The sequence below is a fragment of the Indicator indicator genome, chromosome 6 (genome assembly GCF_027791375.1).
Source record: "Indicator indicator isolate 239-I01 chromosome 6, UM_Iind_1.1, whole genome shotgun sequence".
NCBI lineage: Eukaryota > Metazoa > Chordata > Aves > Piciformes > Indicatoridae > Indicator > Indicator indicator.
In genome coordinates, this window is record NC_072015.1 from 24,800,791 (window position 1) to 24,823,619 (window position 22,829).

Here is a 22,829-nt window from a genome sequence, read left to right on the forward strand (position 1 = left end):
GGCTTCACAGGAAGGAAAAAAAGAAAGGGCTTGCCTCTAAAGCTTATGTAAACCATAAAAGCTTTTATCAGTAAGCTGTCATGTGGCATTGCTGTATTTTGCAGTGCACATTTGGCTGTGGCAGAGTTTGAAAATCAATAATTCTGCACTTTCTGTTTCTGCTGTGCACAGTGCCATTTTCAGTCCAGCTGTGGTACATGCTGGGGTGTCCTGAAGATGCTGGCAATAAGAAAACCAGGCGGAGTTTTAGAGAAAGCCAGGGTGTCCCTTGGCAATGCTTGAAATGAGGCCAGGCTTCTTTTGTTTAATACAAAACTTTGAACCAAAAAGCTGAGAGAGGGAAAATGTTTGAATTAAAACAACAAAAGAAAATTTTAAAAAAGGTAGCTATTATGAATCTTATTTTAATGTCAGTTCCTATAAGTTTCAAATGTTTAAACTCCATTTAAAAAAACAAGTTGTCTCCAGTATCTCTGTACATCATTGGCAAACCTGTGTGCCAGCTACTGACAGCACAGAAAGGCAGAGTCCCTTCATCATGTAGCCCTTGGTCCTGAGAGGCTGGAATTAGGTCAGCACTAGGTCAGAACACAAGAAGACAGCACACCTCCAGCCCAAAGCCAGTGCCCAGGGAGGGATAGGAGAAGCTGTGCAGCCTCCAACCAGCTGCACCTCAGGGAATTCCTGAACAAAATGTCATTGATAATGTTGAGAGCTTTCTGTTAAGTAATTTGGTCAACCTGTACTTGAAGCTAAGCAAATTTTAAATAACTATGTATCCACTCTCTGCACAAACACAGTTGCCAAGTGTGAAAATAATTGTGTCTTTTTGTATGCTCCAAGGTGAATCATGAGAGAAGTTAAGAGGAGGGTTAGGTTGGACATTAGGAAAAATTTCTTTGCTGCAAGAGTGGTGAGGTGTTGGAACAGGCTGCCCAGGGAGATGGTGGAGTCACCATCCCTGGAGGTGTTCAAGAAGCTGTAGATGTTTCAGGATCTAGTTTAGTGGTCATGGTAGTTGTGTTAAGGTTGGATTCGATGATCTTAAAGGTCTTTTCCAGCCTTAATGGTTCTGTGATTCTCTGGCTCTGTGATAATCCTATATGTCTGGCATGCCTTTTTCAGCAACATTTTCCTGTAAGTCTTTCTGAAAGGTCCCTTCCCTTTACTGCTGGCCTTGTTGCTTCAGAGTTGTTTGATGATCTCCAGCATCTTCACTCATTATCTTGGTAGAATCTCCAGCAGCATACAAAGACCTTTGTCTGGTCCCATATCCTGAGTTCACTTTCTTCTGTCTCTTTACTCTGAAATGAAATGTTAAAGAAAAAAATGTGACCATAACACTGAGCAGAAAAAAAACCCCAACACTTTAAGTTTAAAATTATTGTAGACAGAATTTCTTCTCCTAAAAAAAATGTTTCAGTAGGAGACAGTAGAAATTGGATGAGAAAATTTTCAGTGTTGTTAATTTCAGAATATGCATTGGATATTTTTTTCCCCTAATAATAAAGAAAAAAGAAAGAGGGTAGGATTTCAGAACAATTATGTGGAATTGTTTTTCACAGTGAGAAGCAGGTTACACTTGCTTCACTTGGATGACTAGGAGCCATTATCTATTGACTGACACTTCTGAACTGCTACCCAACATACATCTAAAATATTCACATATCACTCCCATGTCTTTTGTTTGGAGGAAGGTAAAGTGGGGAATATTGAATAAAGATCAAAGATATCTCAAACCCCTCGTTTGACAGAATTCTAGCCACTAGTAGAGCATAATGTCTTCATGTTACATTAATATCATAACGTTTATAATTAACACATAACTGCACCAGCCAACCTTGGCAACACCTGGCATCTGGGAAAGGATGGGGCAAGAAGTACAGTATCACAATATGTTAGTGGTTGGAAAGGACCTCCAGAGATCACTGAGTCCAACCCCTCCTGCCAAAGCAGGATCACCCAGGGTGGTCCACACAGGAATGGATCTAGGTGGGTTTTGAATGTGTCCAGAGGAGACTACACAACCTTTCTGGGCAGCCTGTTCCAATGCTCTGTCACTCTCCCTGTAAAGAAGTTTCTCCTAATGTTGAGGTGAAATCTTCTATGTTCAAGCTTGTACCTGTTGTTCCTTGTCTTATTATTGCACACCACCAAAAAGAGATTGACCCCCTCCACTTGATACCCATCAGTCAGGTATTTAGAGACATTGATCAGATCCCTTCTCAGGCTTCTCCCCTTCAGACTAAACAGCCTCAGGGCTCTCAGTCTCTCTCCATAGAGAAGATGCTCAAGTCCCCTAATCATCCTTGTGACTCTCTGTTGGATTCTCTCCAGCAGATCTCTGTCTCTCTTGAACTGGGGAGCCCAAAACTGGACACAGTATTGCAGGTGTGGTCTCAGCAGGGCAGAGTAAAGGAGGGAGAAGAACCTCCCTAGACCTGCTGAACACTCTTTTCTTGATGCACCTCGGGATACCATTGGCTGTCTTGGCCACAAGGGCACATTGCTGTCCTACAGAGAGCTTATTGTCAACTAGGACTCCAAGGTCTTTCTCTGTGGTGCTGCTTTCCAGCAGGGCAGTCCCTAGCCTGTACTGGTGCCTGTTATTCTGTTGTTATTTGGTTGTTTCCTTCAGACATGTGATGGAAAGGCACTAGGACCAAGTAATGTGGGAAAATGTCTGCTTCCAGCTGGAGAATGCTGAGGTTTCTTGGGCAGACAGAGAAGCATCCTGAGTCTTCCCCACCTTGGTCATGCAAAGCTTGGTCAGCTCTGCAGCTGCTGCTGTTGCTTTAGATGTCTGTTTGGCCAGTGCTGACTGAGTCAAAACTCCTCTCCATGGGGAAGGATTACACAAACATGTTCCAAATTGTTGCCAGGAAGGGATTAAAATCATGGAAATTCTTATAATAAAAGTAGTATGCAACTGCTCCTTACCCCCCTCCCCCCCCAATAAACAAATTAAAACAAAAAAAGTAAAATAAAATGCACAAGTTTTTACTTGTAGCTGAATAAGCCAACCCATTTTAAAGCTTTTTTTTTTTTCTGACAGCAGACAAATGGAAAATACTTTCAAAGTCAGCTAAGAAAATCAGGCATATAAAAAAAAGGCAGCATACCATATGTCCACCAATATCTGGTACAACAGGAACATTAAGAAAGCCATTAGGATGGTGTCCCTATTGTGCCCAGGTATACAATAACATATGGTGCATTTCCTGCTTCACTGTGCCTTTCCTTGCTTTCATTGTTTAGCACCACTTGCTTAGAGCTCAATTAATATAGTTTGTGCCTTTATTTTTCTGCAGAGTATTTTGGAATTCTTGGTTGCTGCTAAAATGAGTCTTTTTTTTTCCTTCAGTGCAAGTGCACAGTAAGTATTAATTTAAAGCGTGATTTTTTCGTGCCACTTCCCCCCAGCTTAAATGAAATGAAAAATTAAATTAAATGAAAAGAAATAGATAAAAATATTTTAAGGCAGCTACATATGATACATTAATTATTATTATCTTCTTCTTTGAGACCTCTAACAATTTGCTTTAATGATGCTACCGAGAGACATTACAAGGTTGTTGTTGATTCTAATCAATGAAGACTTCCCAAGGACAGCTGTGGGTATCTCACAGGAGTGTAAATTAGAGGCAAAATACAGCAAGAGATTATAAGGTGACTATGTGCTGATAAATGCCCACCTGTACATGTGTAGAAGAGAAGGAAACCAAGATGTCTGAAAGACTTTTCTCCTAGTTTGGAAGGGACCTTGGAGCTCATCTACTCAACCTCCCTGCCATGGGCAGGGACACCTCTCAGCTAGACTCAGCTGCTCAAGGCTTCATCCAACCCTGCCTTGAACACCCCCAGGGAAGAGGCATCCACAACCTCCCTGGGCAACTTATTCCAGAGTCCCAGCACCCTTATAATGAAGAACTTCTTCCTAAGATCCATTCTCCCCCTAACCTTAAAACCATTCTCCATTGTCTTATTGCTAGATGCCCTTATGAAAAGTCCCTCTCCATCCTCCCTGTAGAATCCCTTCAGGTACTGGAAGGCAGCTCTAAGGTCTACCCAAAGTCTTCTCTTCTCCAGGCTGAACAACCCCAGCTCCCTCAGCCTATCCTCAGAGCAGAGGTGTTCCAGCCCTTGGATCATCTTTGTGGCTGGTCTCTGGACTTGCTCCAACAGCTCTATATACTTCTTGTGATGGGGACACCAGAACTGGATGCAGAGTTGAGGCAGGGCTCTCATAAGAGCAAAGGGACAGAATCTCCTCTTTTGACCTGCTGGCCACTCTCCTCATGCAGACTAGGATATGCTTCTGGGCTGCCAGAAAATTATTTCTTCCACTTAGGATGACTATTATGCAGGGTGTTCCTAACAGAGGAGGAGTCTTTCAAACACTCCTTCATAAATTCAGGCCTTGTTAACAGTGAGATTTTTCCAAAACAAAAATAATTTCCTTCTGAAAAAAAGAACAATTTCACTCATCTGGCACGCAGTAAGAATTAAGATGACCTTTAAAAATGTCTGTTTGTTTCTTAAACTGTTTTACCTTAATTCTCAGCTAATGACATCTTTTCACTCAGTTGACTTTTCATAATAACATCTTCAGTTCTGATATTTCAGAAACTGATTATGCCAGGTTGTGGCATGGCCAAGTAAAAAAGCATTTATGAAGGAATTGCTTCCTTTCAGCCTCATGACAGAAGAAAAAGAAAAATCCATCCACTCTCCCCAACTAAACAGGCACTACAAACAAATAATTACAGCCTTTTAGGGAACTGACAATAACCTTTCTGATTACTCCAGCTTTGGGTTTTTAGAATACTCTGAACCATATCATCTGCTTTTGAAGTGGGAGAATGTAGAAAGAAGTACTTTTCACAACTTGATGAAAATATTGGTTTGGTTTATTTTTTTCCATATCCAGCTCTATATATCAGTCTCATGTAATTGTGCCAGTAAATAAGCAGAGCCTTGCATATTACAACAAAAGAGCAGAAAACATCTTCCAGCTTGAATACAGAGCTTACCTCAACTCTTTTGCTATTGCTGTTAGGGTTAAACACACATTGGCTTTGCCCTTGTTCTCTGTAAAACTGTTGTGTTTGACACCTGTATCAAAAGCACTCGAAATTTAAATATGCTTAAAAGTAAAAATTGAAAAAGAGATATCAGAAATACTGAAGAGTGATCAACATAATGTAATCAGTATGGGTTGACTTTCTCACATGGTCAGATAAAATGAGAGAAAAAAAGAAACCAATCAACCCATGACCATGAAGCTAAATGACTGCTAAAGAAAACAATCTAAAGTCTACCTGGGAAGGTAGACATGTAGTCATAAGTAGTCACAGCCACTATAATTTGCTTTTTGAAAGCTTTTAAATTGGTAATTTGTGTCATGTGCTTTAATATTTCTTTACAAAATGCCTGCTGATTTCCGAGCACAGGAACATTTCTTCTGGTCTTACAGAGAAGCTGCCATAGAATCATAGAACAGTCTGGGTTGGAAGCATCCTACGAAGGTCATCCAGTCCAACCCCCTCTGCAGTCAGCAGGGACATCCTCTACTAGATCAGGTTGCCCAGGGCCTTGTTGAGCCTCGCCTTGAATATCTCCAGGGATGGGGCCTCAACCACCTCCCCAGGCAACCTTTTCCACTACCCTCAGGTCAGTAATATAGACACTCCTTTCTGTTTTAAGAGGTGTGATTTGTATGGAACTCTTTCTGTCTATGGGAATTTTCTTTTTAATGGCTGAAAAAAAAGAATAATAAAGCACACTTGGCACAAGCTGGTTTCTTATTTCTTTTTTTATGCATTAAGATCCAGTTCCTGCAGTAATATTTTCACTTACATAATCTCCAGGCCAATAAAAAGCATGATCATTACCCTTCCCAGTAATTACATGGTTGCCAGCTTCAATATACTTCCATTTACCTTTTCAGAATACTTAACTTTTTAACAGTTGCTCAACATGCATCTTCATTACTTGCCTCTCACTTCTTAGAGGTATGAAAAGTGTTTAACTCTGTAGCAGACACTAACTCTCCTCATCTCCCACACTTTGTTCACTTCTTGTTCGCCATCCAAATTTGTCTTGAAACTAAGTGGGCTACCTTCAGAATCAGGTCAGGCAGGTCCTTTATCGATTCAGAGAATGGTTTGGGTTGGAAGGCACCTTGAAGGTCATCTAGTTCCAATTCCCTTGCCATGGGCAGGGCATCTCTCACCAGCCCAGGTTGCTCAAGGACTCATCCAGTCTGGTTTTGAACACCTCTGAAGGCGGGGGGCATGCACAGCCTCCCTGGGCAACCTGTTCCAGTGTCTCACCACCTTCACTGTCAAGAATTTCTTCCTAACCTCCAGTCTCAATCTGCCTTCCTCAAGCTTCAATCCATTCCCTCTCATCCTGTCACTACAAGTCCTTGTCAAAAGTCCCTTCCCAGCTATCTTGTAGCCCCTTCAGGTACTGGAAGTCTGCTACTGGACCCTGAAAGTCCACTAATACTTAAACTGAAAATGAAGTTCTCTTCAAAGTAAGGTTAAAACCAGGCATCTACAATAAAATAAACCATGTAATGGTTGAAGTGGTTAAAAAATACTCGAAATGGAAAAAAACCCAAACTTGCTATACTATAGTGTGATTCAATATTCTAGGCATTGAATGAAAATTCTGGGAGTTCTGGGAGGCACTGGAGAGTTCTGCACACACCACGTTCTGTATTAGGCACCAGACATTGTTCATCTTGGATGTCATGAATGTCTGATATCTCTCCAACTGGATGGAGTGAAAACTAAGGCTGCATGTCATTGCTGTGCTGTGATTGTGAGCTTTGCAACACTGAAAACATTGCTGTTAGAACTGGTGAGGCTGGGAAGCAGGATGGGGATGATCACATTATTTATGCTGCTCCCAGCTTCACATTCTGACATGATAGTGGCTACTATCTCACAAGCTGTTAAACATAGCATGCAGCTAGGAAATTATCTGACTGGGAGCTTGAACCTCAGTTTCAAATATCACAAAGCATTAATCTCGAGCTCTGTGGTTTGTAAGGTTCTGACTGCTGAAATCATGTGGGGGCTGAAGTGAAAGGCAACAATGGTGATGGTAATCTGGTGACATGAAGGTTTCATTATCTTGGGACCTATCATGTCTGATAAAATAGTACCAGGGCTCTCAGGAGTAGCAAAATTATCTTAAGTATGTAAACAGCAAAGGGAGAGCACTGAACCCTAAATGGCAATAAAGCAGACAAAGACAAAAGCAGGCCAAGAGGAAAGCAAACAAAGACAAGAAGGAAAACACAATTAGATGACTCTCCTTACTTTTCTTGTCCATATTTTGAAACAGCATTTTATTTATTTATTTACCAATGTGTTAGAACAATAAATTGTTACTTGCCAAATACCATTCGAAGTTTTGGTTTAGTATTGGAAAAATAAAATAATAAGTGTTTACTGAATTTTCCAGTGAGAAACGATGCCTGAAATTGTCCACATCTCAATTTCATTCACAACATATTCATTCTCAACACACTTCTGGATGAGTTGACTTCCTCAAGGCCTCATCCAGCCTGGCCTTGAACACCTCCAGGGTGGGGCCATCCATGACCTCCCTGGGAAACCTGTTCCAGTGTCTCACCATCCTCACTGGAAAGAAATTCTTCCTAATCTCCAGTCTAAATATACCTTCCTCAGGCTCCAGTCCATTCCCTCTCAACCTATCACTTGTAAAAAGTCCCTTCCTGGCTTTCTGTTAGGTCCCCTTCAGGTACTGGAAAGCTGCTCTAAAGTGTCCCTGGAGCCTTTTCTTCTCTAGGCTAAACAGTCCCAGCTCTCTCATCTTGTCCCCATAGGGGAGGTTCTCCAGCCCTCTGATCATCTTTGTGGCCTTCCTTTGAACCTGCTCCAGCACTTTGATATCCTTCTTATGCTGGGGACACCAGAGCTGGATGCAGTGCTCCATTTCCATGGAACATTTTAGTGGTGTTAAGAACTTGTAAGTTTTCTCAAGTCTTTCCTCTTAGAAATCAGACATTTAGAAACAATATACCAATAATATCAATAATGTTAACCCCACTCTTATTTTACAGTCTTTCATTTTGGCACAATTTCACTTGGGAATTTTTATGACAAGTGCCACTGCACTGGGAAGGGAAAGATGTCCCTTAGTGGTAATGCCATCTTATGAACAAAGCACTGAAAGTATCCCTAAAAGGAGCACACTAGATGTGTACTGCTGTGATGAGATGATACCACAGCTTGGTGAATTTGCTCAGATTGCAGTATGTGAAAGTTGTCATAGAGTTTTAAGTGGTAATGGTGCTCAAATGATGCTTCAAAAAGCTTCTTTTTTTCCCCTCTTTGTTGCTTTATCTTTAAACATGTCTCCAGAATGTGCAAGCAGACAAAATCTGTTGTTTGAAAGCATCTCAGAAGCTTCTTCCGAGAAAAATGAGTAACATGCACTAACACTTTTTTTTTGCAAGTGACAATAAATGCAAATCACAGCAGGAGGCTTTCAAGTATGGAGCTAATGGATGACAAACATTTTACCCTAAAACCCAAAAAATACCTGTAATATAAGCTTGAACTTTTTGGAAATGTTGTTGAAAGAAGCTATTTCATGAAAATGCTTCCCAGTGCTATATGAAAGCTGGAAGAAAGTTACTCTTCTGGTCTCTGGTCTAAAATGGAGCTGAAATAAGTTGAGAAGTGAAATGAGTTGAGAAGTGATGAGAACATCTAAAAGGTTTAATTAAAGCTCTCAGGAATAATAATTAAAAAAAAAGAGCTACTGACAGAGAAGCTGTCATGACAAATTATCTGTTGAAGAATCCTTAAGAACTGGAAAACACACAGCTGGCTGTGGGTGTCAAGTGGAGGGGGCCAGGCTCTTTTCGGTGGTTCACAGTGATGAAACAAGGAAGGAAAATGGGTTCAAATCTGAACAGAGAAGATTTCACCTCAACACGAGGAGAAACTTCTTTACAGTGAGGGTGACGAGCACTGGAACAGGCTGCCCAAGTGGGTTGTGGAGTCTCCTTCTCTGGAGACTTTCAAACCCCACCTGGATGCATTCCTGTGCAGACTACCCTAAGTGATCCTGCTCTGGCAGGGAGGTTGGACCCAATGATCTCTTGAGGTCCCTTCCAACATCTGATATACTGTGAGACTGTGACTGTAGAAAACGGTTAAAAACTCTTACTGGACACAATTGGCTAATCTGTGACACAATGCACAATCATGATGTTCAGCACAAGGTCATCCACTTACTCTGATAAAGTCAGAAAAGATGAAATTTTGCATGGTAGAATCATAGAATCACTTAAGTTGGAAAAGACCTTTAAGATCATTGAGTCCAAGTGTTAACCTGTCAAGGTCAGCCAGTCTGACACTAAACCTTCCCCCTAAGCACCACATCTACACATCTTTTAATGATATGCAAAGAGTGTTGATATTTAAACTATTTGTCCATAAAATACATTTCAATATTATTGTATTTAGCATTAGCAGTAAAGCATCTGACTGGTTAATTACCAAGTTAGTAAACTCTATTAATCATTATACACATGGTGCTTGTGTTTAGTGACAGAACAATTTCAGGAATGAGCAATGATTTATTTTAAGAACAGTTATGGAGACATTCCATCTTTTTTTTTTTTTTCTTTTTCAATCCTGTATTTAATAAAATCATTCAGTGCTTCAGCTTCACCTGCAGAATAACACCTTGGTTATCTTCACTTTTATATAGCAATCATTGAATGAAGTCATTCCCCTGGAGAAAATGGATTGTTGCATGCAATAAGAAGTTTAAGAAAGAAACCTAACACTTATTGGATCTCATTGTTTGTTGCCTTAAAGAAATGTTAGTGATTTTTCCAAATACTTGCTGAAGCAGTGACCTAAAGACTTCAAAACAATCAAATGAAATAGAAAGGATTCTAAATTATTTTCAGCAATCTTGAGAAAGCTGATGGGATTTTCTTGATGCCTCTCCAGGATGACGCTCTCCTGGAGTACCTCTCCTATGGAGACAGATTGATAGAGTTGGGGGTATTCAGTCTGGAGACGAAAAGGCTCTGAGGAGACCTTATTGTGGCCTTCCAGTATCTGAAGGTTGCTACAGGAAAGCTGCTGAGGGACTTTTTAGGATGTCAGGTAGTGATAGGATGAGGGGCAATGGAGTAAAAATAGAAATGGGTAGATTCAGATTGGATGTGAAGAAAAAATTCTTTGCCATGAGGATGGTGAGACACTAGAACAGGTTGCCCATAGAGGTGGTAAAAGCCTCACCCCTGGATGTTTTTAAGGCTCTGAGCAACTTGATCCAGTGTGAGGTGTCCCTGCCCATGGCAGGTTGGTTGGAACTGGAAGATCCTTGAGGTCCCTTCCAACCCTAACAATTTTGTGATTCCATGATGTTCTATGCAAACAGGAAAACAAATAAAACACTACAGACTTTTAAATTGAAAATGTTCAATTTTACAACCTTAGAGCGTTTATATTTTCAGAAAAGCCAATACATCCTATAAACAAAATGAGCTGCAGAATCATCCCACTTTCCTCCAAATAAATGATTTGGTGTTCTTCAGGCATTGCAAGAGCTCAACAAGATGTCTGTGTTGATTGAGCCAGTGTATTTTTAGTGTGAGGATCCACGCTATGGTTCAGACAGAACCAGCCATTTTACAAGGATATATATAAATTCCATCAAAGATTGATTGGGAAGAGTCTGTTTGTGTAATAGAAGCTATTTAGTATTTGCCTTAATCCTTGCTTTAAAAGTTTTATACACCCTTGCCAAATGGTTTATTTTACACAGGCTGACTCTGCCTTGCCATCCACACAGATATCTCTTTCCAGGCTTGCTAATGGGTTTGAGAATTTATCCTTCAGCATCAGTGGAGCCACAGGTTTGAAATACAGATTCATAGAGTGGTTTGGGTTGGAAGAGACCTTGAAGATTATTTAGTTCCAACCCACCTGCCATGGGCAGGGACACCCTCCATTAGACCAGGTTGCTCAAGGTCTCATACAACCTGACCTTGAACACCTCCTGAGAGGGGACATTCACAACATCCTTGCTGCAAAGAATTTCTTTCTAATCTCCAGTCTAAATCTGTCCTTCTCAAACTTCAATCCATTCCCTTTCATCCTATCACTACAAGCCCTTGTAAAAAGTCCCTCCCTAGATATCTTGTAGCCCCTTTGCAGGTACCTCCTGACAATAGGTTGACTGTGATATAAAGATGCTAGCAACATAATGAAGAGTATTACATATGATTACTCTTCTCTTTGGTTTTACTCTGATATGACAGTGCTATAGTAGCAATTTTTGCATTTCTAATACTTGTGCTTTGTTTCTAAGAAGCTTCTCCTTCTTCTTGGCATTTTCATGTTGCTCCTCCTTTATTTCATCCTCTGTTGAGCAGACACATTAACACTGGAATATATGTGTCATTCCATCATATTTCTCCAGATACTTCTTTCCACCTTTTTCAAGTGGATACTTTGACAGCTCTAGGCTGCTGTCAGTCATGGTTGCTGTGTTGAAAGTTGATAAAACCCCCAGCCACAAAATCCCATATAGTAACAAAAATCCTAGTCTGAGTTTTATCCCTGGATAGAAATGTGGTTGCTTCTCAAACTGCTTCCTAGGCTCATTAAAATGACACAGCACTGCTTGAGAATGCTGCAATTTACAATATAATAGGACAAGCTATTTTTCTCAGAGACTATGATGTGATGGATTTCAGTTTGCTATAATTACTTAGACTCCAGTGATTTAGTTATATGTAGGGTGGTTATATCTTTGCAAAAATTAGGAAAATTAACTATATCTTATTAAGGGTAATTAGGAGCTGATTAATTACAGAGACTCTTAATGAAATAGACCCTCTTTTCAGCAGGTTTCCCACTTGAGCTACAGTGCTATTGATTTATATTACAGATACTCAATGTTTATCTATATAATGTCACGGAAGGCTTGGGTATTTCGTGTCACAATTAGGAGAAGACAAAACTCTTCTGACAATTTGAAGAGAAATATTGTTGGAAAACTACTGGTAGTGTGATGGCCAAGAATCATTAACAATCTGGTGCTTATTTTTGAACAGGTGTACAATTTAATTATCAAAGCCAATGGGCGACATTAATGCCAATTGCAGAGAGGCAAAACACTGCTGGAGGTTCCGAGCCAATAAGCAAATAAATATCTCATTTCACTCAGACAATCTAAGATAATCAGAAGCAGTCAGCAGTGCTGGGGAAGATACTGCAGGCAAAGAAATAAAGCTGGTACTTTTAATTCCCTGTGGTAAAAATAAACAGCACTTGTCATACTGACACAGTCCTGCCAGGGTAGTTTGGCCTTCATTAGCCTCTGAGATAATTCCAGATCTCACAGGGAATTACAAGGGGCAAGATGCAAACAGAGAAGATACACATAAAGCACTACAAGCTATTAGTTGGATGCTTTCCCTCTTTTAGTTTAATTGTCTTAAGTGACAAGCTTCTAAAAGTTTTGACTAGGATAATTTATCCAAGAAAACAAATCTATGAGCCTAGAAGATGCAATTGCCTTAGGGTCTTAGAAAAAAAACCCTCTTTTAGATGTTGGAATAAAATAGCTTTTACTTGTAAACTCAATTGATTTTTTTAATACAATTGCATAGTAGAAAAAAAAAAATTAGCTAACTTTTTATTGAAAAAAAAAAATCCAGTAGGAATTACATTAATATCCTTAGACACTAGGAATACCAAACAGAAGAATACCCTTTGGTAAAGCTAAAAAAAGGGAATATGCAGTTTCCACAATTTTCTCCAAAAAGGAAGATCTTATTCTAACAGATTCTTCCACCCTAACTTTTTAAGAATCTTTAAAATGTCTAAACGATTTTACTCATAACATTCACATCAAAGAATTTTCTACACTTTTTAATAGGTAATTAAAAATAAAAAGTCTTCCCCCCAATTTCAGTCTGGTTTCATATACCAGAGTCAAAGCCATTGAGTCCAGAAGAAAACCACGAGGATGATCCAAGGGCTGAAGTACCTCTACTATGAGGATAGGTTGAAGGAGCTGGTGTTGTTCAGCCAGGAGAAAAGAAGATGCCAGGGGGACCTAAGAGCTGCCTTCCAATAGCTGAAGGGATCCTGCAGGAAGGCTGCAGAGGGACTTTTCCTGAGGGTGTCTAGAGACAGGACAAGGGGGAATGGTTTGAAGCTGAGGGAGAGGAGGGTTCGACTGGAGCTGAGGAAGATGTTCTTTAGTATGAGTGTGGTGAGACTCTGGAACAGGCTGCCCAGAGCGATTGTGGATGCCTCCTCCCTAGATGTATGTAAGGCCAGACTGGATGAGGCCTTGGGCAACCAAGTCTGGTTGAGAGTCACCTCTGCTCATGACAGGGAGGATGGAGTAGATGATCTCTGTGGTCCCTTCCAACCTGAGCCATTCTATGATTATTTGTTCACGGAGTGTTTTCACTTACATAGTTTTCTTGCTTGCGGTCACAGCATAGAAATAGATCTTCATCTAATACATGTGAAATAAAAAGTTTTCCTCATGTTGGTAATATTTTACAGTAGTTTATACATGAAAGCCTCGCTGGTGTTTTGGTGATTAAATATTCTTCTTCCAGACCATGATATTTTATACAGCCAGATTGACATCATGAGAAAAATTAACTAAAAGAAATCCAGTGAGAAAGCTTTCCTGTGTCATTTCTGCTTAACATAAAATATCAATCCCATGGCATTTATAGGAAAGGCATATGGCAATTAGTAGGTATGGGCAAGGTGTTATAAGTGTGAATAACCAAGCACTCAACCAGCCTGAGCAGGTCAGTGTCCTGTGAGCTTTAAATAAACAGGGATAACTCATTCATGTTAGATACTTGGTAATTTACAATCTGATTCTTCTGCTGCTGATACAGCTGAAAAAAGCAGTATTGAAGCTGGTGATCCATGGCATGGAAAAGCTTAGCAAATGAAACCAGGGAAAGAGAGAGAGAGTGAGGGCGAAAGACACAGAGTGAGCAAGGGGGAAAGAGTGATGGGAGGGAAGAGAGCAAGAGGAAGAAAAACTTGAGAGTTGCAGTAATTCATAGCCATAGCCATGATCATAGCCATAGTCATTGCCATAGCTAGAGTCATAGCCATAGCCATAGTCATAGTTATAGTCATAATCATAGCCATAGCCATAGCTAGAGTCATAACCATGTAGTCATAGCCATATAGCCATGGTCATAGTTATAGTCATAATCATAGCTATATAGTCATAGCCATAGCCAAAGCCATAGTCATAGTCATAGACATAATCATAGCCATATAGCCATAGCTATAGCCAAAGCCATAGTCATAGTCATAGTCATAATCATAGCCATATAGCCATAGCCATACTCATAATCATAGCCATAGTCGTAGTACTTGTCTCTTAGCAACAAAACTGGGATTTCTGAACTGTAAACCACAATTTTCCTTTAAATATTTGGTCAGAGCAGCCACTCTGAACTTACACAGCTATTGTTACAACTACTGCATCGTGACTACACTTAGGTTTTCAAATTAAGGTTTTGAGTTATACATAGGTAGGGTTTTACATGATTGCACACTGAGCAATTAAAAAATTATTTCTGTATGCTATGTTGTCACCAAACTACATTAGAAGAGAGTTGTCAGGCTAAAGAGCAAATGATTTTTTCTAAGTTTTGCAAGGGTTTTAGTATCTTAAACTGCTTTGCTAAAGATTTAAGTAAGCAACTGGGCATTTTTTGGGGGAGCATAAGACACTTCTGGGGGTTGACAAGAGTGGAGGCAAGTCAGGCAGCCTGCAATATGTTCTCTTTTAAGTCATCACATGCAAAAATCTTTTCCCGTGCTGTGCTGCAAACCTACTTCAACGACATCAGAAATGAAAAGAGCTGAGGGTTTGTTGTTGCTCTCCGTGTTACAAAACAAACCACACAACCCCCCTAACAGTACTGACACGAAACAAAGCCAGCACCCCAGCTATTCCAAAACCATTTAGCTCTGAAGAAGGCAATCTCCACCATAATAACTTAATCAGACAGCCTGGCAGCTTAATACATAAACACAGCTATTAGAGTGGAATAAAGAGAAAAAAACCCCACCACAACCCAAAACTCAGCCTTCTCCCTCAGCAGGCTGAGTGGTGTTACTCCTGACAGTAATTATACGGTGCTCTGCTACAGGCAGCACATAATTTTGTGTTTAGTTGATAGCTGTAAATTACAAAAAAAAAAAAAAACCACAACACAAACCCAAACCCCAAACAACCAAGCCAGCAACCTTCCTTTTGATTCATACATTTTAATCATTGTTTACTGAAAGCACTTGCAGCTCATGTTAATTTTAAAGAACTGCATGAGCACTACTTTCCTAGTCACCAAACTTTTAATTTAACCAAAAAGGTAAATAAAAAAAGTAATAGACTCAGTAAGCTTTATGCATGCATAATTAAAAAAAAAAAAGTATGTTTTTAATGCTCAAGGTTTGATGGTGACATCCAGCACATGAAAGAATATCACTCCGGAGCTTATATAGCAGAAAATCACAAGGATCCAAGGTAATGTCAACTTGAGAGAGTCCAACAGAGGGCTACAAAGATGATGAAGGGACTGGAGCACTGCCTGATGAAGAGAGGCTGAGAGACCTGGGGCTGATAGTCTGGAGAGAAGACTGAGAGGGGATCTAATCAATATCTATAAATATCTGAGGGATGGGTGTCAGGAAGGAAGAGACAGAGACAGCTTCTGCTCACTTGTGTCCTGTGATAGGACAAGGGGCAATGGATGGAAACTACAGCACAGGAAATTCCACCTCAGTATGAAGAAGAACTTCTTGACTGTAAGGGTCACAGAGCACTGGAACAGGCTGCCCAGAGAAGTTGTGGAGTCTCCTTCTCTGGAGATTTTCAAACCCTGTCTGGATGTGTTCCTGTGCAACCTGCACTAGATTCTGTGGTCCTGCTCTGGCAGGGGGGTTGGACTAGATGATCTCCAGAGGCCCCTTCCAACCCATAACATCCTGTGATCCTGTGATATTACAGACAAAAATTTCTCATCGTTGCTAGGAAAGTCATTGCTGCATTCTGATGAGACTTCCAGATATTTCTTATGTAAAGAAAAGATCCCTGGAGCACTGCATTCTTCCTAATGCAAAATCTAAATCTCCTCTCCTCTAGCTTGGATCCACTCCCCCTAGTTCTATCACTACCTGACAACCTAAAAAGTCCCTCCCCAGCTTTCTTGTAGCTCCCTTCAGATACTGGAAGGCCACAATAAGGTCTCCTGGGAGCCTTCTCTTCTCCAAACTGAACAACCCAAACTCTGTCAGCTTGCCCTTATAGGAGAGCTTTCTAATGGTAAAATGAAAGTGGTTTGAAGATGACTGTGTAAGGGAAGAGGAAAATTCAGAAAGACTACAACTTGCTTGCTCACTGAAGAAAGGTTTCAGGCAGGCATAGTATGCATGTCTTGTTTTTTTGGTGGTGGGTTTGTTTTTTTTTTTTCAGTCACCACATTATCTCTAAGAGTCATGTTGGTAGTTAATTTGTAAACTACAGCCAAACTCCTGAGCAAATGTTTTACAGAGAGTATCACTGTAAGAAAACATCTCAGTTTATTTATTCAATTAATTTGCTCCAAGTAACTCCACTGCAGCAGAGGTAAATTAAAATATGTACTGTTTAGTGACTCAAAAATATGACCCAAATAGCTCTGGAAATGAGCTCTTTTTTATGTATCTGAAATATGATTACAATTACTATTTGCAAAATAAGAGATCTGTACATGAATACTCACACTGAATATCATTTGACAGACAGGAAAGCTTACTGCAGAAACAAGGCTGGAGAAAGGTACATGAGCAGGGGCTCAAAACTTTGGTTTTCAGTTTCAGAGATGCAGTAGCAAATTGCAAATAGAATAAAACAAAGCAGAAAACCAAACCATGGTCTCCTGATGGAAATTCTCATCCCTGAGCTACTAGAAGGTGATAGGATCACACAGGACATTTCAGAGTATTATACTTTGTAAGGAACAGGTATTGCTGAAAAAGGATATTTAAGGGACTGGAGCACTGCATTCTTCCTAATGTAAAATCTAAATCTCCTCTCCTCTAGTTTGGATCCATTCCCCCCAGTCCTATCACTACCTGACACCCTAAAAAGTCCCTCCCCAGCTTTCTTGTAGCCCCCTTTAGATACTAGAAGGCTACAATAAGGTCTCCTCAGAGCCTTCTCTTCTCCTGACTGAACAACCCCAACTCTCTCAACCAGTCAGTGTCCTCATAGGAGAGGAGCTTCAGCCCTCTGATCATCCTCACAGCCCTTCTCTGGGCACATTCCAGCACATCCAGATCCTTCCTGCAGTAGAGGCTCCAGAACTGGATGCAGTAGTCCAGGTGGGGTTTCCCCAGAGCAGAGTAGAGGGGGAGAATCACCTCCCTTGACCTGCTGGCCATGCTTCTCTTGATGCAGCTCAGGATCTGGTTGGCTTTCTGGGCTGCAAGTGCACACTGCTGGCTCATGTTGAGCTTCTTGTCCACCAGCACCCCCAAGTCCTTTTCTTCAGGGCTGCTCTCAAGCCAGTCCCTGCCCAGCCTATATCTGTGCCTGGGATTGCCCCCACCCAGGTTCAGGACCTTGCACTTGGTCTTGTTGAACTTTATGAGGTTGGCATGGGCTCACCTCTCCAGCCTGTCACGACCCCTCTGGATGGATCCCTTCCCTCCAGCATGTCACACAGCCATGCCACGCCACGCCACACAGCTTGGTGTTGTCAGCAAACTTGCTGAGGGTGCATTCAATGTCACTGCCCATGTCACCAATGAAGATGTTAACCAAGACTGGTTGGTCCCAGTACAGATTATCATCATTATTTATGTGAAATGCTGTATTTAGTCACATCTACCTCTAGCCTTGGGAACATTTCATAACACTTTTTGGTATGTAGTGTTAATTTCACTCCCCCCCACCCCACCCCCTCAGCAAGTGTTCTAAAGGACCTCGTCTTGGGTTACATTTTTTTTAGTGAAAGTCAAATTCTTTGCTTTCTGCACCTCTGAGCTTCATTTTTTTTTTTAATTTTAATTTTGACATGAATAATTTCTCAGTGCTTTTAGCTATGAACTTTTATAATAAAGTGCAGCAATGTGAAGAAAATAGTGATTATAACTCCCATCAGAAATTCAGGGTGGAAGTTCCTTCATCAATCCTTGCTTGAACTCACATAGAGGAACCATAGTTTTCACTTTACTGGCTACTCTAATTAGAGGGCAGTAAGATCAAGGGAAATAAAACAAAAGAAAAGTAAATTAATTTCTCTCAACAAGAGGGCTGGACACAATGTGAGAAAGAAAGAAGTTTCAGGAGACTGTTTCATAAAGAAAATATAAATTAGAACCTCGTAATAACAGTAGAAAGCTACCACATGTCTGTAAAAAAGGGTATAGATAATATATTTTTTATTTTTCTTACCTTACAAATGTTTCCATTCTGTATTTCCATACTAGGAAACTATTTGTTAACAACCTTATGCAGTGACACAGCTAACACTGTGGGGTTAAGCCTCATATTGATATGCAGTGTAGCACTGAATCTGTTTAATATGCCCAGATGACAGTCTGGTATCTATTTTTCCCTTCAGCCTTCTGGAAGCATAATTGGAAAGTACTAGCAAAAAAAAAAAAAAAATTGTAGGTTTTCCTTTCATAGTCTTTCAACTTTCTCCACTTTGCAAGTGCAAACGTTCAATCTGAATTATTTAGATGACTGTCTGTGTTATAAATTAGAAATGCCAAAGCAAAGCAAGGTTATCAGATATAAATATGATAGTAGTGTCTAAATACCTAGCTGGATGTAAATCTCAAATGTCAGGTATTTCTCTACAGGAGGTAAAGGCTGGTATGAAAATGAATATTTCTTGCTGGCAACAATGTACAGAACAGTTCTAAGAAGTTCTTCACCGTAAGGGTGGTGAGACACTGAAACAGGTTGCCCAGGGAAGTGGGAGAAGCCTTATCCCTGGATGATTTTAAGGCTTTTAAGGCCAGGCTGGATGCGGCTCTGGGCAATCTGTTTTAGTGAAAAGTGTCCCTGCCCATGGCAGGGGTTTGGAACTGGATGATCCTTGAGGTTCCTTCCACCCCTGACAATTATTCTGTGCTTTTGTACTTTTTTTGTGGTGCCTTAAAGCACCACATAACCCTAACCTTCCTCTTTAGTGTGAGCTCTTATTTGACTGTAAAAATTCATATAGGCCTGTGCACAAGCTCAGCCAGCTTCTGACTGGACATGGGAAAACACTGATCAATAAACATCTCCATTTTACTTTTATTTTATTTTTTATCCCAGGTTCCTTTTCTCAGTAAAAATCTCTATCAGCTGAAGTTTCATGCTCTGTGTAGCCTCCCTCTGTGCTATGCATTGTTAACTGAGTAGAGCAAGGCTCCTGAATCTTATGTCAGAGAAGTGCTGTTGGTAGCAATGAGAGCTTCTTTAGTCCCCTAAAGCCATCTACTCCATTCCTGGAGAAAAGGTTTCTGTACGTCAAAAAACTGTAGTCACCATTTTGTTCCAAAAGGACAAATGGGCTTGGCGATTTTTGTGAAGGACAAGACTTGGGAAACAAGCTTTTTGGAATTCACTGCTACTGAAATGTCACTTCAAGAAGGATAACATTGCTTGAAATCTGGCTCTGCTGAGCTCATTGACTTCTGCCACTTTACTCTACTCTGGTCAGTCTCACCTGGATTGCTGTGTCCAGCTCTGTGCCTTCAACACAAGAAAAACATGGACCGGATGGAGTAGGTCCAGAGGAGGGCCTTCAAAATGATGAGAGGGCTGGAATAGCTCTCCTTCCTATGAGGACAGCCTGCAGAAGAGAAGGCTCCAGGGAGAACTCATAGTGGCCTTCCAGTACCTGAAGAGGGCCTATTTCCAAAGGCAGTGATAGGATGAGGGGAAATGGTTTGAAATGATAGAAGAGGACACTTAGATTGGATGTTAGGAGCAAAATCTGCACCATGAGGCTGCTGGAAGAGTGGAACAGGTTGCCCAGGGAGGTGGTTGGGGTCGCATCCCTGGAGATATTCAAGGTGAAGCTTGACAGGGCTCTGAGCAACCTGATCTAGTGGAGGATGTCCCTGATGAGTGGAGAGGGAGTTGGACTGAATGACCTTTGGACGACCCTTCCAACCCAGACCATTCTATGATTCTATGATTTTAACCTCTGTTTTAACAACTGACATCTCCCCATTATTTTGTTTATTTTCTCAGGCTGGTTCCTGGATAAAAAATGTTCTTTAGCAGAATGCCTACATTCCCTCCAAGCAGGAAGAAAATAGAGGTCCTTTTTGCACTGTACATCTGCACTTGAATTGCTCCTACGGAATATGAGGAACCATGCTATTTAAAATTTTTTCCCTCTTAATAAAAAGTCATACTATCAATACTCAGTTATTGTGTTTCTTTTCCTATTAGTACAGCAGTACAGTGAGTTAATGAGTCATGTTAATAAAATGTGACTGTTCCCTGAAAGATAATTATTAGGCAGAAAATTTAATCTTATCAGCAAAATATTAGCTTTTCCTCTTAATGGTTTTAAAGTGGATTTATCTCTATAAAAGATGATTAGATGGCTTTAATTTTCTCATGTTTTCCCTTTATTTATGCTAAAATTGGACAACCATCATTTTTTTCCAATCTCCCCTTTATGGCTTATTAAGAATCTTTAATAGAAGTAACATTTTTTTTTCATTAGTTATGTATGCTCATTGAATGCTGATAGTAACATGTGGCTTCAGCTGTATCAAATCAACTGAATTAACTTAAATGACTTAAATACATCCAGTGTGTGCCTTAAGTGGGCATTTTTCACCTTTCTAATTTCCTGAGACAAAACTTACATAAAGCACTACATCCATTTTTACTTATTCTGATGAAAGTTGTATAAAATTAGGATCAGCACTTTAAGAATGTAAACTTAAGTTCCCATGAATATTTTGTTGTTTTCCTTTCTCATCTTTTATGTTCACACAATTCTTCACTTATTCATTTTAAAAAGTGGAGTAGAGGGGAAAAAAAAAACAAAAACCTTTAACAATACATTAAGACTAAGCAGAATGCTTCCTGTAGCAATATCCATATGTCCATTTTTTAGTTTATCATTAAGCCAGCATTTAGGTTAAAAACTGCAGATTAACTAAGAATAGTGAATGCCAATTTAATGCTTGTGTGAAGCTAGAAACCATTACCTCATAATAAAATATACATTCCATTGTACACAGCCAACCTCTTTCCTCTCTCTACTCCTTAGGTTCTCCTACATTAAGAGCCTAGGGAGGGAAATGTAGGAGTAAGGTGAAATATAAACCAAAGATGAATACATCAAGCACCTGCCCTTGCTGTCTTTCTTTAAGAAAGATGTTTTAGATTTTTTAATACCCACACTTTAATCACAAAATCACAGAATGTCACAGGTTGGAAGGGACCTCCAAAATCATCCAATCCAACATCCCCACCAGAGCAGGACCATCTAGGGCAGGTCACACAGGAATCTAGGTGGGTTTGGAATGTCTCCAGTGAAGGAGACTCCACAGCCTCTCTGGGCAGCCTGTTCTAGGGCTCTCTCACCCTCACAGTGAAAATCTTTTTCCTTATGGTTATGTGGAACCTCCTCTGCTCCAGCTTGCAACCATTGCCACTTGTTCTGTCATTGGACATCCCTGAGAAGAACCTGACTCTCTCGTCCTGACACTCACCCTTCACATCTTTGTAAACATGAATGAGTGAGGGATGACTCTTAACTGGACTTTGCTGCTCAAGGCTTCATCCAACCTCACCTTGAACACCTGCAGGGAGGGGGCATCCACAATATCTACAGACAACCTGTTGGAGAGTTCCACCCTTGTACCAAGGAAAATTTTCCTAAGATCCAGTCTAAACCTACTCTCTCTCTGAGCTTCAAACCATTCCCCCTTGTCCTGTCTCTAGACACCCTCATGAAAAGTCCCTCTCCAGCCTTCCTCTAGGATCCCTTCAGGTACTGGGAGGCAGCTCTAAGGTTGCCCCAGAGTCTTCTCTTCCCCAGGCTGAACAACCCCAGCTCCCTCAGCCTGTCCTCATAGCAGAGGTTGTTCCAGCCCTTGGATAATCTCTGTGGCCCTCCTCTGGACTCAATCCAATAGTTCCCCGTCCTTATGATGGGGATACCAGAACTGCATGGAGTATTCGAGGTAGGGTCTTACAAGAGCAGAGTAGAGGGGAAGAATCACCTCTCCTGACCTGCTGGCCACAATCCTCTTGATACAGCCTGACACAGAAATAAATACAAAGATTACAGAAGGCTTTGGTTTATTGATCTCTGTCTTTTACCACAGACTTTTCTTTTGGAAATTTTTATGAAATGCAAAAGAAGAAATGAAAATTGAATTTCCTGAGAAATTCAGTAATTTCAAGAATTCAAGAATTTCCTAATTTCTTGTTATTTTTTTTTTTCTTTTTAAACCATGTCTGCTGAACTCTCAGCACAATCGAGTTGTCAATTTGCTTAGCAGGAAGAAAAAAATAGAAATTTGAGAAATTTTAATTCAGAAAAAAAGAAAAATTTGAGAAGAACAGATAGTAGATGCATGCAGACGCTGCTGAAGGCAGGTGTCTACTGTTTGCTTTCAGGTCTTGAAGTAAACAATAACCTAATTACTGGCAATGGATTGCCATTGTAATGAAAGCAAACAGCAAAATAGAGCTGAAGCATCATAATTTTCAGGAGCAGATGCATGCTTTAATCAAACTAA

At 40.4% G+C, this 22,829-nt stretch overlaps 1 protein-coding gene across 1 annotated transcript in view; it reads right to left on the minus strand.

Annotated features, from left to right (window-relative positions):
• Positions 1–1,214: 1,214 nt before the first annotated feature.
• CCDC102B (coiled-coil domain containing 102B) overlaps positions 1,215–22,829 on the minus strand; it is a 111,683-nt gene continuing 90,068 nt past the window's right edge. Inside the window, 1 exon segment of the mRNA XM_054382008.1 lies at positions 1,215–1,304. Within this exon segment, the coding sequence (XP_054237983.1) occupies positions 1,215–1,304 (90 nt within the window).